The sequence below is a fragment of the Erpetoichthys calabaricus genome, chromosome 7 (genome assembly GCF_900747795.2).
Source record: "Erpetoichthys calabaricus chromosome 7, fErpCal1.3, whole genome shotgun sequence".
NCBI lineage: Eukaryota > Metazoa > Chordata > Cladistia > Polypteriformes > Polypteridae > Erpetoichthys > Erpetoichthys calabaricus.
The window spans coordinates 193,722,555-193,745,286 of record NC_041400.2 but is presented as its reverse complement, the minus strand read 5'-3'; the positions used below and the strand labels follow the sequence as shown (position 1 = coordinate 193,745,286).

The 22,732-nt window shown below is 43.1% G+C and overlaps 2 protein-coding genes across 2 annotated transcripts in view; both read left to right on the top strand.

Moving 5' to 3' along the window:
• The first annotated feature begins 338 nt into the window (after positions 1 to 338).
• LOC127528809 (uncharacterized) lies at positions 339 to 3,392 on the top strand. The gene has a single exon (XM_051929902.1). It carries the CDS (start codon positions 344 to 346, stop codon positions 3,317 to 3,319), a length of 2,976 nt encoding a protein of 991 aa, XP_051785862.1. The 5' UTR covers positions 339 to 343; the 3' UTR covers positions 3,320 to 3,392.
• A 12,118-nt stretch (positions 3,393 to 15,510) lies between these two features.
• LOC114654200 (transmembrane protease serine 9-like) overlaps positions 15,511 to 22,732 on the top strand; it is a 54,106-nt gene continuing 46,884 nt past the window's right edge. Inside the window, exons 1-3 of the mRNA XM_028804606.2 lie at positions 15,511 to 16,221; positions 16,298 to 16,448; positions 20,920 to 21,058. Coding sequence (XP_028660439.2) covers positions 16,101 to 16,221; positions 16,298 to 16,448; positions 20,920 to 21,058 — 411 coding nt within the window. The 5' untranslated portion in view covers positions 15,511 to 16,100. The remainder of the gene's footprint in view (positions 16,222 to 16,297; positions 16,449 to 20,919; positions 21,059 to 22,732) is intronic.

The following is a 22,732-nucleotide window of genomic DNA, read 5'->3' as shown; positions in this document are numbered from 1 at the left end:
TCCAGAACATCATGAGATGACCACTGAGGAAATGGGGATGCCTATGGAACCTCCTTATCTTCTCAAAAGTGTAAAGCCTGAGGACAACATCGAAGAGGCCACTCCAGAACATCGTGAGATGACCACTGAGGAAATGGGGATGCCTATGGAACCTCCTTATCTTCTCAAAAGTATAAAGCTTGAGGACAACATCGAAGAGTCTACCCCTGAACATCATGAGATGACCACTGAGGAAATGGGGATGCCTATGGAACCTCCTTATCTTCTCAAAAGTGTAAAGCCTGAGGACAACATCGAAGAGGCCACTCCAGAACATCATGAGATGACCACTGAGGAAATGGGGATGCCTATGGAACCTCCTTATCTTCTCAAAAGTGTAAAGCTTGAGGATAACATCGAAGAGGCTACCCCTGAACATCATGAGATGACCACTGGAGTTACTTTTCAAAACCCTACAAAAGTAATGAAATCTGAAGAGCAGACAGAAATGATGTTATCTGATGAAGGAGAGATTCCTGCTGATGTTTCTTATGAATGTCTTCCAAAAATGATTAAACATGAGGAAGAGCAAGAAAATGGAGAGATGACCCCTGAAGTTCCTTTCCAGAGTCTTTCAAAAGAGATAAAACATGAAGATATCAAAACTGCAGCGTCTGATGACCAGGAAATAACCACTGAAGTTCTTTTGCAGGGTCTTCCAAGAGATAACAAATACCAAGAAGACATGGAAAAGACCACCTCTGAGCATTATGAGATGATTCCTGGATTACTTTCGGAGGGTTTTCTAAAAAAGACAAACAATGAGGAAGAAGTTGAAAAGGCTATATTTAAAAGTCCTGAGATGACCAATGGAGTTTCTTTCCAATGTCCTGAAGAGTTAATAAAATGTAAAGAGGAAACAGAAAAGATAATACCTGAAAACAATGACATGACCTCGGAAGTTCCTTTCCAAGATCTTCAAGGAGAGATCAAACACCAGGAGGACATGACCACAGGAGTTCCATTCAAAAGTCTTCAACAAAGGATACAATGTGAGAATGAAGTGGAAGAGACTGAATTTGAACATGACACTTTTTTCCAAGGTCTTCCCACAGAGATCACTGAAGTTACTGTCCATGATCCATCAATGCTCACAATATCAGAAAATGTAGTGACAGAAGGGCCTGAGCTGTGTGAGGAGCCCACTGGATTTCATTCAAAGGGAGACCCTTCTACAACAAAGCAATTAGACAAAGAAACCGAAAGGGAAGTGGTTGACTGTTACAAGACAATTCCTTGTGAAAAATCCGTAGAGCAAATCAAATTAGATGAACAGAAAGAGCAGACAATATTGGAGCACTCGGAGATGCCTGATAAAAGTCCTGCAAAAAGGCCTCATTCTATGACGGGAAAAACAGAAGAGGCAGAAGAAGAAGAAGAAAATGAGAAGATAGTGGAATCTCTTGGAACATCTTCCATTGGTCAGGAAAAGCAAACAAAATCACAACAAGGATTAGAAATTACCACATCTAAGTATTACAATATTCCAGATACAGAACTCTGTAAAGACCTCGAAAAGCAAACCCATCCTATACCAACTTCTGTACCAGAGGAAACAGAGACAAAGACACCAGAATGTTCCATGGGATTTATGAGGACACCATTCAAGGGTCGTCAAAGTTCACTGGTAGGAATTGCAACTGAGGAAATTATCAAGATTTCATCCGAAGCGAGTGAGATGCCCACCAGTGACTTTCCTACAGGTACTTCATACTTCCCTATGCATGGAACAGAGGAAGAACTCGGTGTGATGCATAGAAGGCGTCATAGTCTCGCCGAGGTTACCAAACACGTAGCAAGCAAAAGTCAAAATATCAGCGAAGACACTGAGACATTTACTGGATCCACTTCCAGTAGACCTGAAAGTCAAGCGAAGAATGTGGAAATGAAAACAGGGGATTACGTTTATCGTAAACGAACTGTGCTGCATCCCCAGACGTATGAAGACGAAAATGTAACCACAAACAATCGGCCAAGAAATACTTTTTGCAGAAGGCTTCGGCAGAGACTCTGTAAGATGCTCTGGAACCTCTGCAAGTTTTTTGGAATGGCCAGGCAGGAAAATCGCACAGAGACCCCCGAGTCCTCAGTAACTGTTTCAGTAGCCAGTTCAGACCCGAACTATCCATTGCCTTTTCAAAACATGCACGATAAGACAATGAGTAACAGAGTCGACGTGTCGTTTGTCTCCGATAAGGAAACCGTCGTTCTAGATTTGGGAACAGGCTACCTGAAAGCTGGATTTTCAAAAGAGAAAAGACCTTCATGTGTGATCCCCTGCTTGGCTGGCAAACACCATTGGAAATCTACCCAGTTGGAACGAAGGAAGATTGGCAGTTTTGTAGGAAGACAGACATTCCTGGAGAAGACACGTCCATTAAATCATGGCATTGTCACCGACTGGGAGTCCTTAAAAGATCTCCTGAATTACGTCTTCAAACAGAAGTTGACCATTTCAGTTGAAGAACATGCAGTCTTGGTGTCAGATCCCCCGATGAGTCCTGTGAAAAACAGAGAGAGGTGCGCAGAAATGATGTTTGAAGATTTCTGCATCCCTGCCATGTGCATTGCCTACCAACCTGTTTTATCTTTATTCTCCTGTGGTACCACAACAGGGGTGGTAGTGGACAGTGGCTATGGTGTATCTCATTCTGTGCCAATTTACGATGGCCACTACATGCCCAGCAATATTGTTAGGGCTAACTATGCAGGCCAGGACCTAAATGAATATTTGCTAAATTTGCTGAAGCAGTCAAATCGGGGGTCCAACGCTGCCTTGCAGGACGTCTTGGAAGACATTAAACAAAAATATTGCTACATCTCGTTGAACGCAGAGCATGAAATGAAAACCCCAAGTAAGTATCAGATGGAGTATAAACTCCCGGATGGACAGCTGATAACTCTCGGCTCAGAAAGATTTCAATGCCCTGAAGCGATGTTCAACCCGAAAATGATGGGATCCGAGGAGCTGGCGTTGCACATGATGGCGTTGAGAAGTTTCTGCCGATGTGAGGTGAACATCAGAAAGGAGCTGATGAAGAATTTTGTCATCTGTGGCGGCTCTACCATGTTTCAAGGGTTCCCGGAGCGCTTTGAACACGAGCTGGCAATGATGGCCCTGGATGGCACCCCAGGGGTTGTAGCTTTGCCTGACCGTAGTAGCGCGTCATGGATTGGTGGCTCAGTCTTGGCTTCCCTGCAAGAATTTCAGCCTTTCTGGATTCATAAGAGAGAATATGAAGAATGTGGGCCATTCGTTCTGCATCAGAAATATTTCTAGCACACGTAGACATCGACTGGAAAGAGTCCATGTGGACAGCAGGGGGCGCTCATGAGCTATCCATGAACACTGAATGAGACAAGGGGGGGCAATAAAAGTTGAAAAAGAATTATTAATAATTTTTTTGGGGGGAGGGGGGCTCTGTTACTTGATTCTCCTCCTCCTGGTTTTAACCTTTTCCATGTTGGCTCAGTTTACGTGTAATTTCTTTATTTTGACCTTTTATGTTTTGGCTGTCTCTTTTTTTTCAAATATTGAATGTGATTTTTGTCTCATGTTTTTGACTCTGTTACACGATTCTCATTCTCCCAGTTTTGATCTTTTATGTTTTGGCTGACTTTCTGTGTAATTTCTTCATTTTGACTCTCACATTTTTGGCTCACACTCCGGTCTCTGTTACTCAATTCTTTTGTGTCTTGGCTCATTTGAAGTGTCACTTCTTCGTTTTCACTCCCTCTTATTTTGAATATCGACTATAATTTTTATCTCACATTCTGGGGTTTGTTACTCAATTCTCGTTTACCACGATTATAATATTTTATGTTTTGGTTTAGTTTACGTAGTGAAGAATTAAGTTGGTTCGGGTTTAAATTACAACCACTGCACACATCCGGTCAGGGATGGATGAAGATGTCCCAATTCTATTTATTAATTTCTTCTAAACTTATACAAATGTGAAGATATGATCTAAATAAAATAATAAACATAAATGAGCTATCCCAGTTTCTTTCTCTTCAGTTTGTCAATGTTAACATTAGTCATTAACAGGTACTTTATTTGTCCAGTAGATGGCGTACTACACTCAAGATAACATCAATATCGGAAATTACTAGAACGTTAAACCATAAAGCATTTACTCAAATTAAATAAGTAATTATTCTTAACATATATACATATTATACATGAGGAAACGATAATACTGTAATTCTATAATAACCAACATGTGTGAAACTCCAAACAGCGTCTGTTCAGCTATACTTTAGCTTCCTCAAACGTCTATATTTAGAAACTGTACTAAAATATATATATACATCCAAATTACAAATTTAAACACATAAACAATATACTTTAAGGACAAACAATTAAATTCCACTTACTTTATAATTAATTACGCAAACTTTCACATTTAAATGAAGCTCGTACTCTACTGCTCAGACGCCACCAAACTAATCTATAATGTTCAAAGTGAAGCCCTGTGATTGGCCAAGTTCCAACTCCGCACAGACCAATCACAATAACTAATAAATCAAGGTGGACGACAACTAATTAAAGGGCTACAAGACATAAATAATATATTGCCTTTTCAACATGTAAATTTCTTTGTTTGACTCTCTATTGCTTAGAATATTGACTACCATTTTGGTCTCGTGTTCTGTGCTTTGTTACTCACTCACATTGTTTCAATTTCTTTATGCTTTCTCAGTATCTTCATTTCAAATATTGACCATTTTTAGCTCATATTCTGGGCTTCGTTACTCAATTTTCATTCTTTATGTTTTGACCTTTTACATTTTGACTCGGTTTCAGTGTAATTTTTTCATCTCTCTTCTTTCAAATATTGACTACAATCTTACTAGGATTCTCATTCTCCTGGTTTTGACTTTTTACGTTTTGGCTCAGTTGAGTGTCATTTCTTTCTTTTGACTGCCCCTCTCTCTTTTAAATATTGAGTATAATTTTTCTCTCATGTTCTGGGCTCGTTACTCGATTGTTGCTCTCCATTTTTTGATCTTTTTTACATTTTGCTCCCTTTACAATTTCTGTCTTGAGTTCTGGGCTCTTGTACTCAGTTCTTGCTCTCCTGGCTTTGGCCTTTTCTTACATTTTGGCTCAGTTTCTGTGAAATTTTTTCCTTTTTGACTCTCCCTTTCCTCAAATTTTGAATATGATTTTTGTCTTAAGGTCTGGGGTTTGCTACTCGATTTTCATTGTCTCTTTCTTTTTTATAAATAGTGAGAGTTTTTGGCTCACATCCTGTGCTCTGTTACTCGATTCTCATTCTCCCATTTTTGGCTCAGTTTCCGTGTATTTTCTCCATATTGTTTCTCTTTTTTCAAGTTTTGACTATGATTTTACTGCGATTCTCACTCTTCCAGTTTTGGCCTTTTATGTTTTGGCTCAGTTTATGTGTAATTTCCTACTTTTGAAATTTTTTTTTTAAATATTGACCTTAATTTTTCTCTCACATTCTGAGCTTTATTACTTCCATTCTCACTCTCCATCGTTTGATATTCTACATTTTGTCCATCTTTTTTTTTCCTCAAATATTAAATATGGGGGCGGCACGGTGGTGCAGTGGTATCGCTGCTGCCTCGCAGTAAGGAGACCTGAGGTTCACTTCCCGGGTTCTCCCTGCGTGGAGTTTGCATGTTCTCCCCGTGTCTGCGTGGGTTTCCTCCCTCAGTCCAAAGACATGCAGGTTAGGTGGATTGGCGATCCTACATTGTCCCTAGTGTGTGTGTAGGTGTGTGCGCGCCCTGCAGTGGGCTGGCGCCGTGCCCGGGGTTTGTTTCCTGCCTTGCACCCTGTGTTGGCTGGGATTGGCTCCAGCAGACCCCCGTGACCCTGTAGTTAGCATATAGCAGGTTGGATAATGGATGGATGGATATTAAATACGATTTTTGTCTTACGTTCTGTGTTCCCTTACTCAATTCTCGTTCTTTTGGTTTTGATCTTTTAGTGTAGTTTCTTTGTTTGACAGTCTACATTTTTGTCTCATGTTCTGTTTTGATGCTGTTACACGATTTTCACTCGTTTTCATCTTTCATGTTTTGGCTGTCTCTATATATTGAAAGTTTTTGACTCACATTCTGGGCTCTCTTTCTCGATTCTCATTCTTTCAGTTCTGACCTTTTACATATTTTGATTCGTTTCCATGTCATTTCTTCATTTTGACTCTCTCTTTTGTCATATATTGACTACGACTCTCACTCTTCCTGTTTTGGCCTTTTATGTTTTGGCTCAGTTTAGTGAAGTTTCTTCCTTTTGGACTATCTCTTTTTTTAATATTGACTACAATTTTTCTATCAGGTTCTGGGATTTTGTGACTGAATTCTTGCTCCCCCAGTTTTGATCTTTTATGTTTCACCTCAGTTTATGTGTAATTTCTTACTTTTGACACTTTTTTGAATATTCGCTATGATGTTTCTCAGAGGCCCGGAGTTCAACATTCGTGTTTTATGAGTTGACGGCGTACCAGGGCCCAAAATGCTATTTGGTTCATCAGAATCAGGCTACCGATGTACGTAACGTTGTCGTTGGCAGTGGATTTGTCCTGCTCCTTCTTTGTGCTTAAATCTTAATCCAATCATTTTTTAACTTCTCAATCGATCTCAATTTGTGAACACTCCACCATGGTAAAGCACTATCTGCATTTTGCGCAGAAAGACTTCCATGGATTTTGGCCCTTGGAGCTCCTTCAGCCCATGAAAAGCAGATTACCGCTCACTACCCTTCTTCGGTGCAAACATTGGTGGCTCTGTGGCTAAAGATCGACGATGGAATCTGGAAGGTTGCCGGTTCAAATGCAGTTATTGCCAGAAAGGATCCTACTCCCTTGGGCCCTTGACATGAAAATTGCTCCTGTGGTACTGTATAAATGACTGACCCCCACCCCCCAAAAAGGTCATGCAAAAAGACAATTTACTCTTTAGGCTGACAATCGACTACTGTGGCTGCAGACACTCCAGATTTCTACATGTGCTCAGGAAAGCTGTACAGCCGGCCCAAATAAGATGGTCACAAAAGTGTGGAGAACTGTTGACTTGTGGTGGTGGTGTATGGTACTGGCACTAATCGGCCACAACATTAAAAGCACTGCCAGGTGAAATGAATAACATCGATTATTTCATTCCAGTGGCACCTGCCTAGGGGTGCCATATAGTAGACAGCAAATGAACAGTCAGTTCTTGATGTGATGTTTTGGAAAAAGGAAAAATGGCCAAGCGTAAGAATCCGAGTGACTTTGACAAGGGCCAAATTGTGATGGCTGGATGACTGGGTCAGAGCATCTACAAAACGGCAGGTTTGTGTGGAGTTCCTAGTATGCCGTGGTTAGCACCTACCAAAAAATGGTTTAAAGATGGACAACCGGTGAACCAGCGATAGTGTCATGGGTGCACAAAGGCTCATTTAAACGAGTGGGGAGTGAAGGGTCGCCTGTCTGGTCTGATCCCACAGAAGATCTACATAGCAAAATGAAAAATGCTGAAAAATGTAATGCTGGCCATGAGAGAGAGGTGTGAGAACACACAGAGCACTGCAGCTTGCTGTGTAGTCATAGTCTGGTCAAAGTGCCCATAATGACGCCGCCCACTGCCACAAGTACTTACAATGGGCACATGAGCATCAAAACAAGACCATGGAGCAATGGAGAAAGTTGACCTGGTCTGATGAATCACATTTCCTTTAAGATCATGAGGATGGTCGGGTGTTTGTGTGTCATTTACCTGGGGAATCGATGGCAGTATGATGCATTATGGGAAGAAAGCAAGCAAACGGAAGCGTGTGATACTCTGGACAATGTTCTGTTGGGAAACCTTGGGTCCTGGCAATCATGTTGGATGTTACTTTGACACCTACCACCTACCTAAAGACTGTTGCAGACCACGTACACTTCTCCTTGGCAGTGGTATCCCCTGATGGCTGCGGCCTCCTTCAGCAGGATAATTCAGGAAAGTTTTGAGGGACATGACAAAGAGTTCAAGGTGTTGTTCAACTGTCCGCCACTGGCTTTCCGTGATGGGGTATCTGCTGAGCTGCAACGCCTCCTAGAGGCTGGAATTATAGAACCTATTAATGCTGCCCCATGGACTTCCAATTTGATTGTTGCAAAAAAACAGTCAGGGGAACTACGAATCCGTGTCGATCTACGGGCAGTAAACAAGGCTGTCATTCCTGACAAATACCCTCTGCCAACATCAGAGGAGCTAACTACACAATTTTATGGATCTCGTTTCTTTACAAAGTTTGATCTCCGTCAAGGATAACTGCAGGTGCCACTCCACCCCAGCAGTCGAGACCTGACTGCATTTGTCACTCACATTGGGGTTTTCTGATATACAGTACTAGATTGCCATTTGGACTCAGTTCAGGCCCGAGCTGCTTTCAGAAGATAATGTCAACCATTTTGGCAGGGATTCCAGGGGTTGTCATTTATCTTGATGATATAGTTGTTCATGGTCCCACAACCTCTACCCATGATGTTTTCAGCACTGGCCAGGCATAATCTCACTCTTAACAGCGATAAATGTGTGTTTTCTGCACCTTCAGTTGAATTTGTGGGTTTCCGACTATCTGCAGATGGTTTAACCCCACTCCAGTCTAACACGGAGGCAATTCAGAGAATTCCACAGCCCACATCAGTAGCACAGGTTGCTGGTTGCTTCATTTTTGGGTATGACTGCATTCTATCTACGTTTTCTGCTGCAATACTCCTCCATTACTGCACCCTTACGTCAACTTTTGAAGAAAGATGTTCCCTGGGCATGGACTTCAGCCTGCACAGAGGCGTTTCAGTTACTAAAGGCTCAGCTTGTTTCACCGCCTGTGCTGGCACACTTTGACCTCAATAGTACCACCTTAGTCACTTGTGATGTATCTGGAGCTGCTGTTGGGGCTGTACTGTCTCAGATTCAGGAGGGGACTGAGAAACCTGTGGCAACTGCTACTACAGCTCTTAGCCCAGGTGAACAGAAATACTCAGTCAGTGAGCGAGAAGCACTGGCATGTATGTGGGCTTGAGAACAGTAGCACATGTATCTGTATGGCCATGCATTTACACTCCGAACTGACCACCAAGCTTTCACTGCACTGCTTTCTAAAGTGCATCCGGAAAGTATTCACAGCGCATCACTTTTTCCACATTTTGTTATGTTACAGCCTTATTCCAAAATGAATTAAATTCATTTTTTTCCTCAGAATTCTACACATAACACCCCATAATGACAACGTGAAAAAAGTTTACTTGAGGTTTTTACAAATTTATTAAAAATAAAAAAATTGAGAAAGCACATGTCCATAAGTATTCACAGTCTTTGCCATGAAGCTCCAAATTGAGCTCAGGTGCATCCTGTTTCCCCTGATCATTCTTGAGATGTTTCTGCAGCTTCATTGGAGTCCACCTGTGGTAAATTCAGTTGATTGGACATGATTTGGAAAGGCACACACCTGTCTATAGAAGGTCCCACAGTTGACAGTTCATGTCAGAGCACAAACCAAGCATGAAGTCAAAGGAATTGTCTGTAGACCTCCGAGACAGGATTGTCTCGAGGCACAAATCTGGGGAAGGTTGCAGAAAAATTTCTGCTGCTTTGAAGGTCCCAATGAGCACAGTGGTCTTCATCATCCGTAAGTGGAAGAAGTTCGAAACCACCAGGACTCTTCCTAGAGCTGGCTGGCCATCTAAACTGAGCGATCAGGGGAGAAGGGCCTTAGTCAGGGAGGTGACCAAGAACTCCATGGTCACTCTGTCAGAGCTCCAGAGGTCCTCTGTGGAGAGAGGAGAACCTTCCAGAAGGACAACCATCTCTGCAGCAATCCACCAATCAGGCCTGTATGGTAGAGTGGCCAGACGGAAGACACTCCTTAGTAAAAGGCACATGGCAGCCCGCCTGGAGTTTGCCAAAAGGCACCTGAAGGACTCTCAGACCTTGAGAAAAAAAATTCTCTGGTCTGATCAGACAAAGATTGAACTCTTTGGTGTGAATGCCAGGTGTCACATTTGGGGGAAACCTGGCACCGCTCATCACCAGGCCAATACCAGCCCTACAGTGAAGCATGGTGGTGGCAGCATCATGCTGTGGGGATGTTTTTCAGTGGCAGGGACTGGGAGACTAGTCAGGATAAAGGGAAAGATGATAGCAGCAATGTACAGAGACATCCTGGATGAAAACCTGCTCCAGAGCGCTCTTGACCTCAGACTGGGGCGACGGTTCATCTTTCAGCAGGACAACGACCCTAAGCACACAGCCAAGATATCAAAGGAGTGGCTTCAGGACAACTCTGTGAATGTCCTTGAGTGGCCCAGCCAGAGCCCAGACTTGAATCCGATTGAACATCTCTGGAGAGATCTTAAAATGGCTGTGCACCGACGCTTCCCATCCAGCCTGATGGAGCTTGAGAGGTGCTGCAAAGAGGAATGGGCGAAACTGGCCAAGGATAGGTGTGCCAAGCTTGTGGCATCATATTCAACAAGACTTGAGGCTGGAATTGCTGCCAAAGGGGCATCGACAAAGTATTGAGCAAAGGCTGTGAATACTTATAGACATGGGATTTCTCAGTTTTTTTATTTTTAATAAATTTGCAAAAATCTCAAGTAAACTTTATTCACGTTGTCATTATGGGGTGTTGTGTGTAGAATTCTGAGGAAAAAAATGAATTTAATCCATTTTGGAATAAGGCTGTAACATAACAAAATGTGGAAAAAGTGATGCGCTGGGAATACTTTCCGGATGCACTGTACATAATGAAAATGAGCAAAATAATCAAAAGTGAACAAAAGACATAAAACATACATATGAACCCCAGATAGGGGCTGCACATGACAAAAGTCTGGATTGGGATTTCATACCCCGCAGAGGTGGCATCCCCAGACGCCATTCAACAGCAGACCTGAGTGGGCAAGAAAGAGCAGGGGACCTCATGAGAGTCTCCATACCCACTGACTACTCTGTAGGTGAACTTAACATGGAGCCAATGTAGTGATCTGAAGAGAGGAGCGACATGTGCCCATCCCGGCTGGCTGAACACCAAAGGCATCATCTGCAGTGCCTTGGTATGGCTGGCTGGGATTGGCTGGTATCTCTGATCATTTTCTTCATTCTCGTCCTATTTCGCTTGGTGTAGACATCATGGAAGTTAGACGGTGCACACCCAGTGATATGTACCGCTTTCTGCAGAACCTTGTGGTTTCCTAGCCAGGCGGTCAAACTTCCTGTCTGGTGACTTTCAAAGGTGGATATGCAGAAGTTCTTTAGTATCTGGAAGGTCAGGTCAGGTTGGGGAGCCTGCACTGGTACAACGTGACGAAACAGCCTGGTTGGCAACCCCTCCAGGCAGACCTGTGGTCCCGCCCCACTCATCTATCTGCCTCAACGAGGTGTTAATGGGCATCCCCTTGGCTTGGTCCAGCCTCTGGGGCCCTCAAGAATGAGGGCCCTGTGAGCTGGATCACCCTCAGGGAATCCCGCCTCATGGCCGTAGTGCTGTAACTGACACTCCCTCACAATGCAGGTCATGTGCCTCATTCGGGAATCCATGAGCAACACAAAGTCACACCAGTGGTGCCCAAGGACCCTCTGAAGAGACACACATGAAGGAGTCCATGTTATGTTTGCAATATGTACATTTTACGACAGTGTGTTCTTGTTGGCAGTAAAGTGTTTGAGGTTAGAGGGTGAGTGTCTGGCAGGATTGGTGGTTCAGAAATAAACGCCTTTCTGAGTCAAACTGCATCTGTACGCTCTCACATTGTATGCAACAGTCCAGTCTTCATCTCAGGTCACTGATAGTATCCATGACTCACAAACAGGGAGCACCAGGACTGTAAAGACTTGGACCTTCATCCTTTTGCTGATGTCAGGCGCGCCACACACCCCTTTATGACCTCATGACACCCCATGCTCTCCCAGTCCATCTACTGACTACATAGGAAGAGTCACCAGAGACGTGAATGGTAAGTAAACCTACCGACGAGGTCAACACACAGCTGATGCCCGTTATTGCTCATTAAAGGCCTGGATCTTGTTTTTTATCGGGACCCTCACAAGCCCAGACATTCAGACTCCTCATTCAGTCTCTTGAGACCCCAAATCAAAGCCGCCTTTGACTCCATGAGGATCACAGCATCATCAACACAGTCAAGATCAGTGAATCTTTCTTCGCCAACAGATGCCTCCCAGCAGCTGAATCCCACCACCCTGCCCACCACACAGTCCATGCCAGTACTGAAGAGAGTAGGAGCAGAACACACCCCTGACGGACCCCAGAATCAACTGGGAAACATGCAGAGGTCCTGCCTCCACTCTGCACAGCACTCACAGTACCAGTTGACAGGCCGGCCATGGCATCCAGCAACCTCGAGGGGGATCCCGTGACAAGAGTAACTTTGTTCCTTTGATAACAGAGAAATGATTTAAAAACTCACTGAGATTCCTTTTCTCTTTGATTGCATTTTGACTAAAGATCTGCAGCCATTCATTTTCTAAAATAAGCAAAAAACAGAGGATATTGGGGTAGGGGGGAAAATACTTTTCACAACATTGCATTTTGGTAATTTATTTTACATGTCTGTGGTTTTCTGGGTGAAGAAAAACTTTCTAACATTTGTGCAAAACCAACCCCAACCTTTAACACGTATCAATCGGTGTCCCCATGTTATTTGAGTCAAACGCTTTACAAAAGGCTGCAAAGAAACTCTGCCGATATTGCGTTTGCGCTCCAGGAGAACCCACAGTGCCAGGATGTGGCCGATGGTCGACTTGTTAGGTGTAAAACCAGATGGCTACGGTCGCTGGCAGGTGAGAAAGTGATCACGGATCCTATTGAGGACAACCCTAGCAAGGACCTTACAAAGCACCGACAGCAGTCTTATCCCCCCATAGTTGCCACAATTCAAGCGATCAGCCTTCCCTTTCCAGACTGGGACGACAAGTTTCGTTTTCCAGTCAGTTGGGATGAAGCCCGTCTCCCAAATGGAAGCAAAGATGTGAATTTCCCCTTGGGATTAATAAAGTATCTATCTATCTATCATATAGTGCCTTTCATATCTATCTATCTATCTATCTATCTATCTATCTATCTATCTATCTATCTATCTATCTATCTATCTATCTATCTATCTATCTATTATACAGTGCCTTTCCTATCTGTCTATCTATTATATAGTACCTTTCATGTCTTTCATATAGTGCCTTCTATCTAATTAGTATATAGTGCCTTTCCTATCTATCTATCTATCTATCTTATAGTGCCTTTCCTATCTATCTATCTATTTATCTATCCACCTATCTATCTATCCAATTAGTATATAGTGTCTTTTCTATCTATTATATAGTGCCTTTCATGTCTATCTATTATATAGCAACTTCCATGTCTATCTATCTAATTAGTATATAGCGCCTATCTATCTATCTATCTATCTATCTATCTATCTATCTATCTATCTATCTATCTATCTATCTATCTATCTATTATATAGTACCTTTCATGTCTTTCATATAGTGCCTTCTATCTAATTAGTACATAGTGCCTTTCCTATCTATTATATAGTGCCTTTCATGTCTATTTATTATATAGCAACTTCCATGCCTATCTACAGTTGTGCTTGAAAGTTTGTGAACCCTTAAGAATTTTAGATAGATAGATAGATAGATAGATAGATAGATAGATAGATAGATAGATAGATAGATAGATAGATAGATAGATAGATACTTTATTAATCCCAAGGGGAAATTCACAATTTTCTATATTTCTGCATAAATATGACCTAAAACATCATCAGATTTTCACTCAAGTCCTAAAAGTAGATAAAGAGAAACCAGTTAAACAAATGAGACAAAAATATTATACTTGGTCATTTATTTGAGGAAAATGATCGAATATTACATATTTGGTTGGTTCACATACTTTTGCGACTCACAAATCATTTGTTTAACTGGTTTAACTTTATCTACTTTTAGGACTTGAGTGAAAATCTGATGATGTTTTAGGTCATATTTATGCAGAAATATAGAAAATTCCCCCGTGACCCTGTGTTTGGATTCAGCGGGTTGGAAAATGGATAGATGGATATAGAAAATTCTAAAGGGTTCACAAACTTTCAAGCACAACTGTATCTAATTAGTATATATTGCCTATCTATCTATCACAAAACATTTCACCATTTGGGACCCCATCAAGTTGGAAGAAACATGCCCCAGTAAAGATCACATACACTGATCAGCCATCTGCTTCCTAGTATTGTGTACGTTCCCCTCCTGCAACCAAAGCAGCTGTGACCCGTCAGTTGATGCCCATCTCCCAAATGAAAGCAAAGATTTAACTTGCCCCTTAGGATTAATAAAGTATCTATCTATCTATCTATCTAAGATTGCTTGCAATGCCAGAAGGACAGCCTGACCACCAGCCTGGAGAAGTTCACCCAGGAGACCACATATCCCTGCAGCCTTCTCTACACTCAGCTGGTTCAACATCTCAGTGAGACTGGGGTTTGGGTTCACAGCTCATTGGTGTAGAAGTAGGAGCTTACAAAAATGACCAGGAACTACCGTGTTTCCCCGAAAATAAGCCTTAGCATGATTTTTCAGGATGCTCGTAATATAAGCCCTACTCTGAAAATCAGCCCTAGTTACGATCCCGCACAGGCGACTTTGGATGAGCGCTAAACGCCTACCGCTATCGTATGTACGCAGATGAATAGGAAATAATACCGGTATTTTGACCCCCACGACAAGATGAGTGCAAAAAGAAAGAGCTATTCTGTCGAGTACAAGAAAGGAATTGTGGAGGAGTTTCATGGCAAAAATCTTACTGCTTTCTGCAAAGAGAAGAAGTTGGATATCCGAACGCACTACGAGCAGGCTACTTGGACAAGAGGTGCTCATTTAAGGAAAGCTCAATTGCTAGACATGAGAGATTGGGGCCAATTGTTCTAAAGGAAATGGAGTCGCAAGAAATTCAAAATGGAATTCGGGGTTTAGGGAGTTATGATGATGTTCCAGAAGATGATGGCATGACTGTATTTGAATAAATGTAGATTTCTGTTCCAGAATACTAGGGGGTTGTGCCCCCGGCTCGCTTCACTCGCCCACCCCCCGGGGCAGGCTGTGCGCCGGCCACTTCGCGTCTCTGCCACTCGCGTTGTGAAGGGGGGGCTGAACGCATGCTAAGGAGACGCGGTCGAATCAGCCGCTGTCTTACTGCTGTTGTGCTGCGTGTCGATCATTTAAAAGCCCGTGCAGCAGCTGTCCTTTTGTCTTGCGGGTCGTTAAGGGGTCTCCGAGAAAATCACGTCTCATCTCCTTCCAAGCCTTCCAAGATTTTTTTTTATAATAGAAATGTAGATTTTTGTTCATGGAAAAACAAGACATCCACTAAGAATAAGCCCTAGCGCGTCTCTTGAAGGAAAAATTATTATAAGACCCTGTCTTATTTGCGGGGAAACACGGTACAAATGACCTGCTGTGGGGAGTGTTACAGAAGTTCCTGCGTTTCTCTGCATTGGGAAAGCACCTAATGATGTTAGAGTCCTGTGCAGCCATAAAGGGAGTACAACAGAGGACTCAGCACTCAGCCCTGTGGCGCGCCTGTGTTAAGGGCGAGGGATGGCCACCCACTCGGACCACCTGGGGCCGGCCTGTCAAGAAGTTCAAAACCCAGCTGCACTGTCAAGTCTTTTTTAATGGTGGGCTTTATCACACACCTCTTCTTCTTCTGCTCCCGTTAGGGGTTGCCACAGCGGATCATCTGCCTGCATATGGATTTGGCAAATTTTTAAACTGGATGCCCTTCCTGACGTAACCCTCCACTATTAGAAGCTTATTTCCCAGGGTAATGTCTACAGCACTCCATGCTAGAGAGACAAGACAAGACCCCGGGTGTAAAAGGTATCATATTTTTGCGTTCTACACTACAACATTGACTTTTGAAGCTGAAGATGTTCTGTAGACAGAGGTAATGTGTTGACCACAATTTTGCTTCACACCTTGCATTCAGGAGGGCCACCTGACGTGTTCTGCAGGGGGTGTGAAGAGAACATCACGACCTCCTCGCCTGCAGTTGCATGGCTCTCGCCTGGCAAATACGACACGGTGGCTGGATGTGCACCAGATCTGGTGGTCCGAGAATGTGGACTCTTTTTCTCCAGCTTCTTGCCCTCATCTTCATCACACAAGCTAATGCAGGTGAGGTGCAGGACTACTTGGTCTCCTCCTGCCATCTAAAGCTCTTAACTCTAAGCCTTGCTCCATCATCTTTTAGGCTCTTCCAGCGCTAGGATTATCAATGGGAAGGAAGTGAAGCCCCACTCGAGACCCTACATGGCCTCCCTGCAGGTTAATGGACAGCATCACTGTGGAGGATTCCTGGTGGACAAGTACTTTGTGATGACGGCGGCACACTGCAGAGACAGGTAGGTAAAGCGCCAGCTGCCATTTGTGGACCATCTACTAAGTAGGCACTGAGAGTCAAGGAAAAACCCCAAGCTCTGGACCCTCCAAACCAGGGTGACTCCATAGTTTAGAACTCCAGTCCAGACAAAATATCCGGCAGCTATGAGCTCCATTAATAAAAGACGTAACAGCAAAATGTAATTTCACGTTCTGAGTTCTTCACGTAAAATAAAGCTTAATTGAGGATTTCCAAACTTCAGTCTATCCATTTCTAAACCAGCTTATCTGGTTCAGAGTCACAGGGTGCCAGTGCTGGCCCTGGCATCACTGGGTGCCCTAGATGGGTCCATCACATGATACATGTCTATGGAATTAAAGCCCTTTGCAATGGAAAGGCGCTATAAAAAGTAAAGACCATGTATAGGTTAAGTGCTTTAGGATGGCAACCGCCATGAAACTGCTTAAGTATGTAAATGTTGAGCACTTTAGGTATGTGATGCCCTGGGGTGCCCACAGCCATAGGTGTCTCCCTTTTCCTGGGATATTGATAGTCATAACCAAGATGGCCAACTAGGGCAAATGAGGAGATGTTTAAATATTCATATGTGAAGCACTTTAGGATAGTGCTCACCAGTCAACATACAGATGTCTGCGCACTTTTCATGCACTTCGCTCTTCGATGGCTCCCTTTATGAAAAGCGTCACAATAACTCCGTGCACGTTAAATGTGAGGATCCACCCTTCTGTCCATCCATTTATTCAGCGCAGGGTGGAAGGAGCTGGAGACTCCACAGCCTTGGGCATGCTATACAAAATACTGAACCAGTTTCAGGTTATTTATAACCAACAGTGGCACCCGAAGCTGCTTGGGTTGGGCGCACCAACTGGCACTGCCTAATCTGAATTTATGTTCAGAACAAAACAAAGTCTGTTTGTGATGCACCATCTGCTGGAATGATAAATGAAATGCATGTCTCTGTTATATACCATTTGGTATGGGATTCATAAATGCAGTGTTAATATTTGCATTACTACAAATATTTGTGATGCACCATCCGTTGGATGACAAATGCAATGCATTTTATTACTGCTAAAGGTTGTAATAATAAAATGTATTGCATTTGTCATTCCAACAGATGGTGAAAGGAAGACAGACAGACCATCAACCTTAATAAAAGGACAAGTGTCTGTGTATCTGCATGTCCATCTGGTTGCTATGTCTCTGTTACCCAACAAATGGTGCATCACAAAAATTAGCACTGCTTTTACAAATCCCCTACCAAATGAGATATAACAGAGACATAACATCCAGACAGACACACAGACTCTTGTCCTGTTATTTAGTTGGATCAGCTCATTTCTGCTCATTTGGCAGTTACTCTGCGTTGGAGGTATTTAGTGTTAACGTTTGCGGTGCACCATCTATTGGAATGGATTTCACAATGTATGTAGTAATGAGATGCATTGCATTTGTCATTCCAACAGATGGCGCATCACAAACATTTGCAGTACTGCAGCTGCTTGTGATGCGCCATCTGTTGAAATGATAAATGCAATGTGTATGTTTCTGTTTTATACAGTTTGGTAGGGGATACCGTAAAAGCAGTGTTAATGCTTACATTACTACAAATGTTCATGATGCACCAACTGTTGGAAAGATAAATGCAATGTATTTTATTACTACAAATGTTTGTAATAATAAATACATTACATTGGTCATTCCAACAGATGGCAAAAGGAAGACAGAATGACCATCCACCATAATAAAAGGGCAATGTGTCTGTGTGTCCATCTAGTTGCTATGTCTCTGCTATCCAAAAAATGTCACATTAGAGACATAGCAACCTTATCGGACACACAGACACTTGTCCTTTTATTACGGTGGAAAAGCTCATTTCTGTTCGTCTGGCAGCTACTCTCTGCTGGAGGTATTAAATGTTAATGTTTGTGGTGCATCACTTACTGGAATGAACTTGGTGATGCTTGTAGTCATAAAATGCATTGCATTTGTCATTTCAACAGATGGCGCATTGCAAAAATTAAATAAAGAGGCAGGAAACTCCACAGCCTTGGGAATGCTATACAAAATACTGAACCAATTTCAGGTTATTTATAACTAATGGTGGCACATGAGGCTGCTTGGGTTGAGCGCACCAACTGGCACTGTGTAAATTTAATTTAATTTAAGAATGAAACAAAGTGTGAAGCACCATCTGTTGGAATGATAATTGAAATGCATATGTCTCTGTTATATTCCATTTGGCATGGGGTTCGTAAAAGCAGTGTTAATGTTTGCATTACTACAAATGTTTGTGATGTGCCATCTGTTGAAATGACAAATGCAATGCATTTTATTACTGCAAATGTTTGTAATCATAAAATGCACTACATTTGTCATTCCAACATATGGTGAAAGGAAGACAGACAGACCATCCACCTTAATAAATAGACAAGAGTCTGTGTACCTGTGTGTCCATCCAGTTGATATGTCTCTGTTATATGCCTTTTACAAATCCCCTGCCAAATGGGATATAACAGAGACATAGCAACTGGATGTGCCACCTGTTGAAATGATAAATGCGATGTGTATGTTTCTGTTATATACGATTTGGTATGGGATTTGTAAAAGCGCAGTTAATGTTTGCATTACAACAAATGTTTGTGATGCACCATCTGTTGGAAAGATGTGTTAATGTTTGCATTACAACAAATGTTTGTGATGCATCATCTGTTGGAAAGATAAATGCAATGTGTTTTATTACTGCAAATATTTGTAATAATAAAATGCATTACATTGGTCATTCCAACAGATGGCAAAGGGAAGACAAACTGACCTTCCACCTTAATAAAAGGGCAATGTGTCTGTGTGTCCATCTAGTTGCTATGTCTCTGCTATCCAAAAAATGTCACATTAGAGACATAGCAACCTTATCGGACACACAGACACTTGTCCTTTTATTATGGTGGAAAAGCTCATTTCTGTTCGTCTGGCAGTTACTCTCTGCTGGAGGTATTAAACGTTAATGTTTGTGGTGCACCACCTACTGGAATGAACTTTGTGATGCTTGTAGTAATAAAGTGTCAGTTTGTCTGATTGCTATGTCTGGCAGCACATCACAAACATTAGCACTGCTTTCACAAATCTCCTCCCAAATGGCATATAACAGAGACATAGCAACCGGATGGACACACAGACTCTTGTCCCGTTAAGGTTCATCAGCTCATTTTTGTTCGTCTGACAGTTACACTCTGCTAGACGGTATATTGAGCATTAATGTTTGTGGTGCAGGGTGTCCGTCTGCTTGCTATGTCTCTGTTACATGCCATTTGGTATGGAATTATTAAAAACAGTGTTACAGTAATGCTTGTGGTGCGCCATGACGGAGACATACTGTAGCAACCAGACAGAATCACAGGTGCAGTCGCACAGACACTTGTCCTTTTCTAAAGGTGCTCAAAATGTGAATATTTTGTGATTTTGCACGCTATGAATGGTTGATTCATCTTCTAACCTGCTTATTCACTGCTGGGTGCTTATTCTGGCATCAGCAAATGCAAAACAAAAGTCAAACCCAGACGGGACCACCATATGTGGTGCTATGTAAAATATGTGTGGCCTTAACTGGCGTTTCTTTAAACTCAATATGTGAAGCTCTTCGGGTTTGTCCATTTATTCTCCTAATGGACAGTCATCTCAGGGTGGTGAGAGCAGAGAACCCAATGTTTGGTACCATCGGGCATAAAATGAGAGCCAACCTCACATAAGGTGACCACGATTGGCAAAACATAAAAAAAAAAATATCTAGGCCTAAATGTAAATTTTCTATAACCACTGTGTGAAATGAATTTTGGGATGTTGCACACCACAACTGGCCGATTCATCATCATCTCAGTGTGCCTACGTGGCGCCATTGAATGCAAAACAAGAACCAGACCTGGATGAGCAACCATGATTAGCTCTTATATAATCTTTATGTGGCCTCATTATGTATTTCTTTAAACTTCATATGTGAAGCATTTTGGCATGTCTCGTTCTTTCTCTAATCTATCGACTTAGTCGTTTCAAGGTGTTGAGACCCCAACTCCTATCCTGGTAGCATTGGGCATAAAGTGGGAACCACCTTCAGATGAGCCCACCAGGACTGTAGCTATTTACAATATGTGTTGCCTAAAGTCTGATTATTTGTGAGCTCCCTGGTCTGCCACTTTCTGTGATAAAATCTTTGCTTGATGCCCCCCACTCTGCTCTGTCCATGTCCGTTCTGTATTAGACAGATGCCCACACTTGGACCTGAGTGGTAGGCTGGTGCTTTCTGCTTTGTGCAGGCAGCTCAAGTCCTTCCTTTTGAATCTTTTTTGCTTTCACTTTTGTGTCTTCACTCCCACCCACTTGTAAGTGCCGTGTGTGAAGGTGCAGAATGTGAGGTGCAACACCTCGGCCCTGCAGTGTTGCCGCTGCTTTGCTGACTCGTACTTTCTTCTTCCTTTCAGAGACGAGCCCCTCGCTGTTGTGCTGGGGGCTCACAGCCTGAAGGAAAGTAGGAACCTGTCGCCTTTCTTTGTCGAGTGCTACCACATCCACCCAAAATACAGCAAGACGACAAAATCCAACGACATCATGCTGCTGAAGGTGAGGACGCTCCGGATGGTGGCTCTTGGGGACGACCACGTGTGTCAGGCCTACTGTGAGATGAGAGGAGGAGGAGGAGGAGGAGTCCTATGGGGTGCTAGTCACAGGGGGCAGCAGGAGGGGGACACTGCATAGAGGCCATTTGGTCTCACACTTAGGGGGTCTACATGGCAGGGGAGGCACAACCAATTCATACCCACTGGTATGTCGGGCAAGATATGATGTCTGCTTTTCTCACACCCTCTTCTGGAAAACGATAAGAGGAGCACTGGCACTGGCACTGGCATCGGCCCTGAGGTTGTAAGGCTACTGAACAGACGGTCAGAAAAATGAATATTGGAACAAAAGAACACACAAAACTAGACCAAAGACGGCCCTGGGTTCAAATAACTTTTCATTTGACAAAATATCTTCTTACAGGTTTCTTATTTGATTCTCCACAACTGCAAATCTCTTTTTTCCTTTCCTTCTTTTCTCCTTAATTGTGCTCGGGGCACCAGTTTACCCCAACATTCATTTTGTTTCTCTCTCACTCTCTATTATATATATATATATATATATATATATATATATATATATATATATATATATCCATCCATCCATTTTCCAACCCGCTGAATCCAAACACAGGGTTACGGGGGTCTGCTGGAGCCAATCCCAACCAACACAGGGAACAAGGCAGGAGCCAATCCCGGGCAGGGTGCCAACCCACCACAGGACACACACAAACACATCAAGCACACACTAGGGCCAATTTAGAATCGCCAATCCACCTAACCTGCATGTCTTTGGACTGTGGGAGGAAACCGGAGCACCCGGAGGAAACCCACGCAGACACGGGGAGAACATGCAAACTCCACACAGGGAGGACCCGGGAAGCGTACCCAGGTCTCCTAACTGCGAGGCAACAGCGCTACCCACTGCGCCACCGTGCCGCCCTATATATATATATATATATATATATACTGTACACACACATGCATATACAAACACATATACATACCCCCCCCACACATATATTTGTGTGTATACTGTATATTATATATATATATATAAACTGCTCAAAAAAATGAAAGGACCCCTTTGTAATGAGAGTAGAGCATCAAGTCAATGACACTCCTGGGCTGTTGATCTGCTCAGTCAAGTAGCAGAGGGGCTTGTTCATCAGTTTCAGCCGCTTTGTGGCACTAGAGGGGCAACAATGAGAGAGACGACCCCCAAAACAGGAATGAATGGGTTAACAGGTGGAAGGAGGCCACTGACATTTTTCCCTCCTCATCTGTTTTTTCACTCGTTTTGCCTTTGGCTACGGTCAGTGCCACTACTGGTAGCATGTGGCTATACCCGAACCCTACAGAGCTGGCACAGGTAGTCCAACTTCTCCAGGATGGCAGGCACATCAATACCACGTGCCATTGCCAGAAGTTTTGCCGTGTCTCCCAGCACAGTTTCAGGGGCATGGAGGAGATTCTAGGACATGGACAGGCAGTTCCTCTAGGAGAGCTGGACAGGGCCCCTCGTAGAAGGTCCTAAACCTATCAGCAGGACCCACCGGTATCTGCTCCTTTGGGCAAAGAGGAACAGAATGAGCACTGGCAGAGCCTACAAAATGACCTCCAGCAGGCAGGCAGGCCACTGGTGTGAATGTCTCTGACCAAACAATCAGAAACAGAC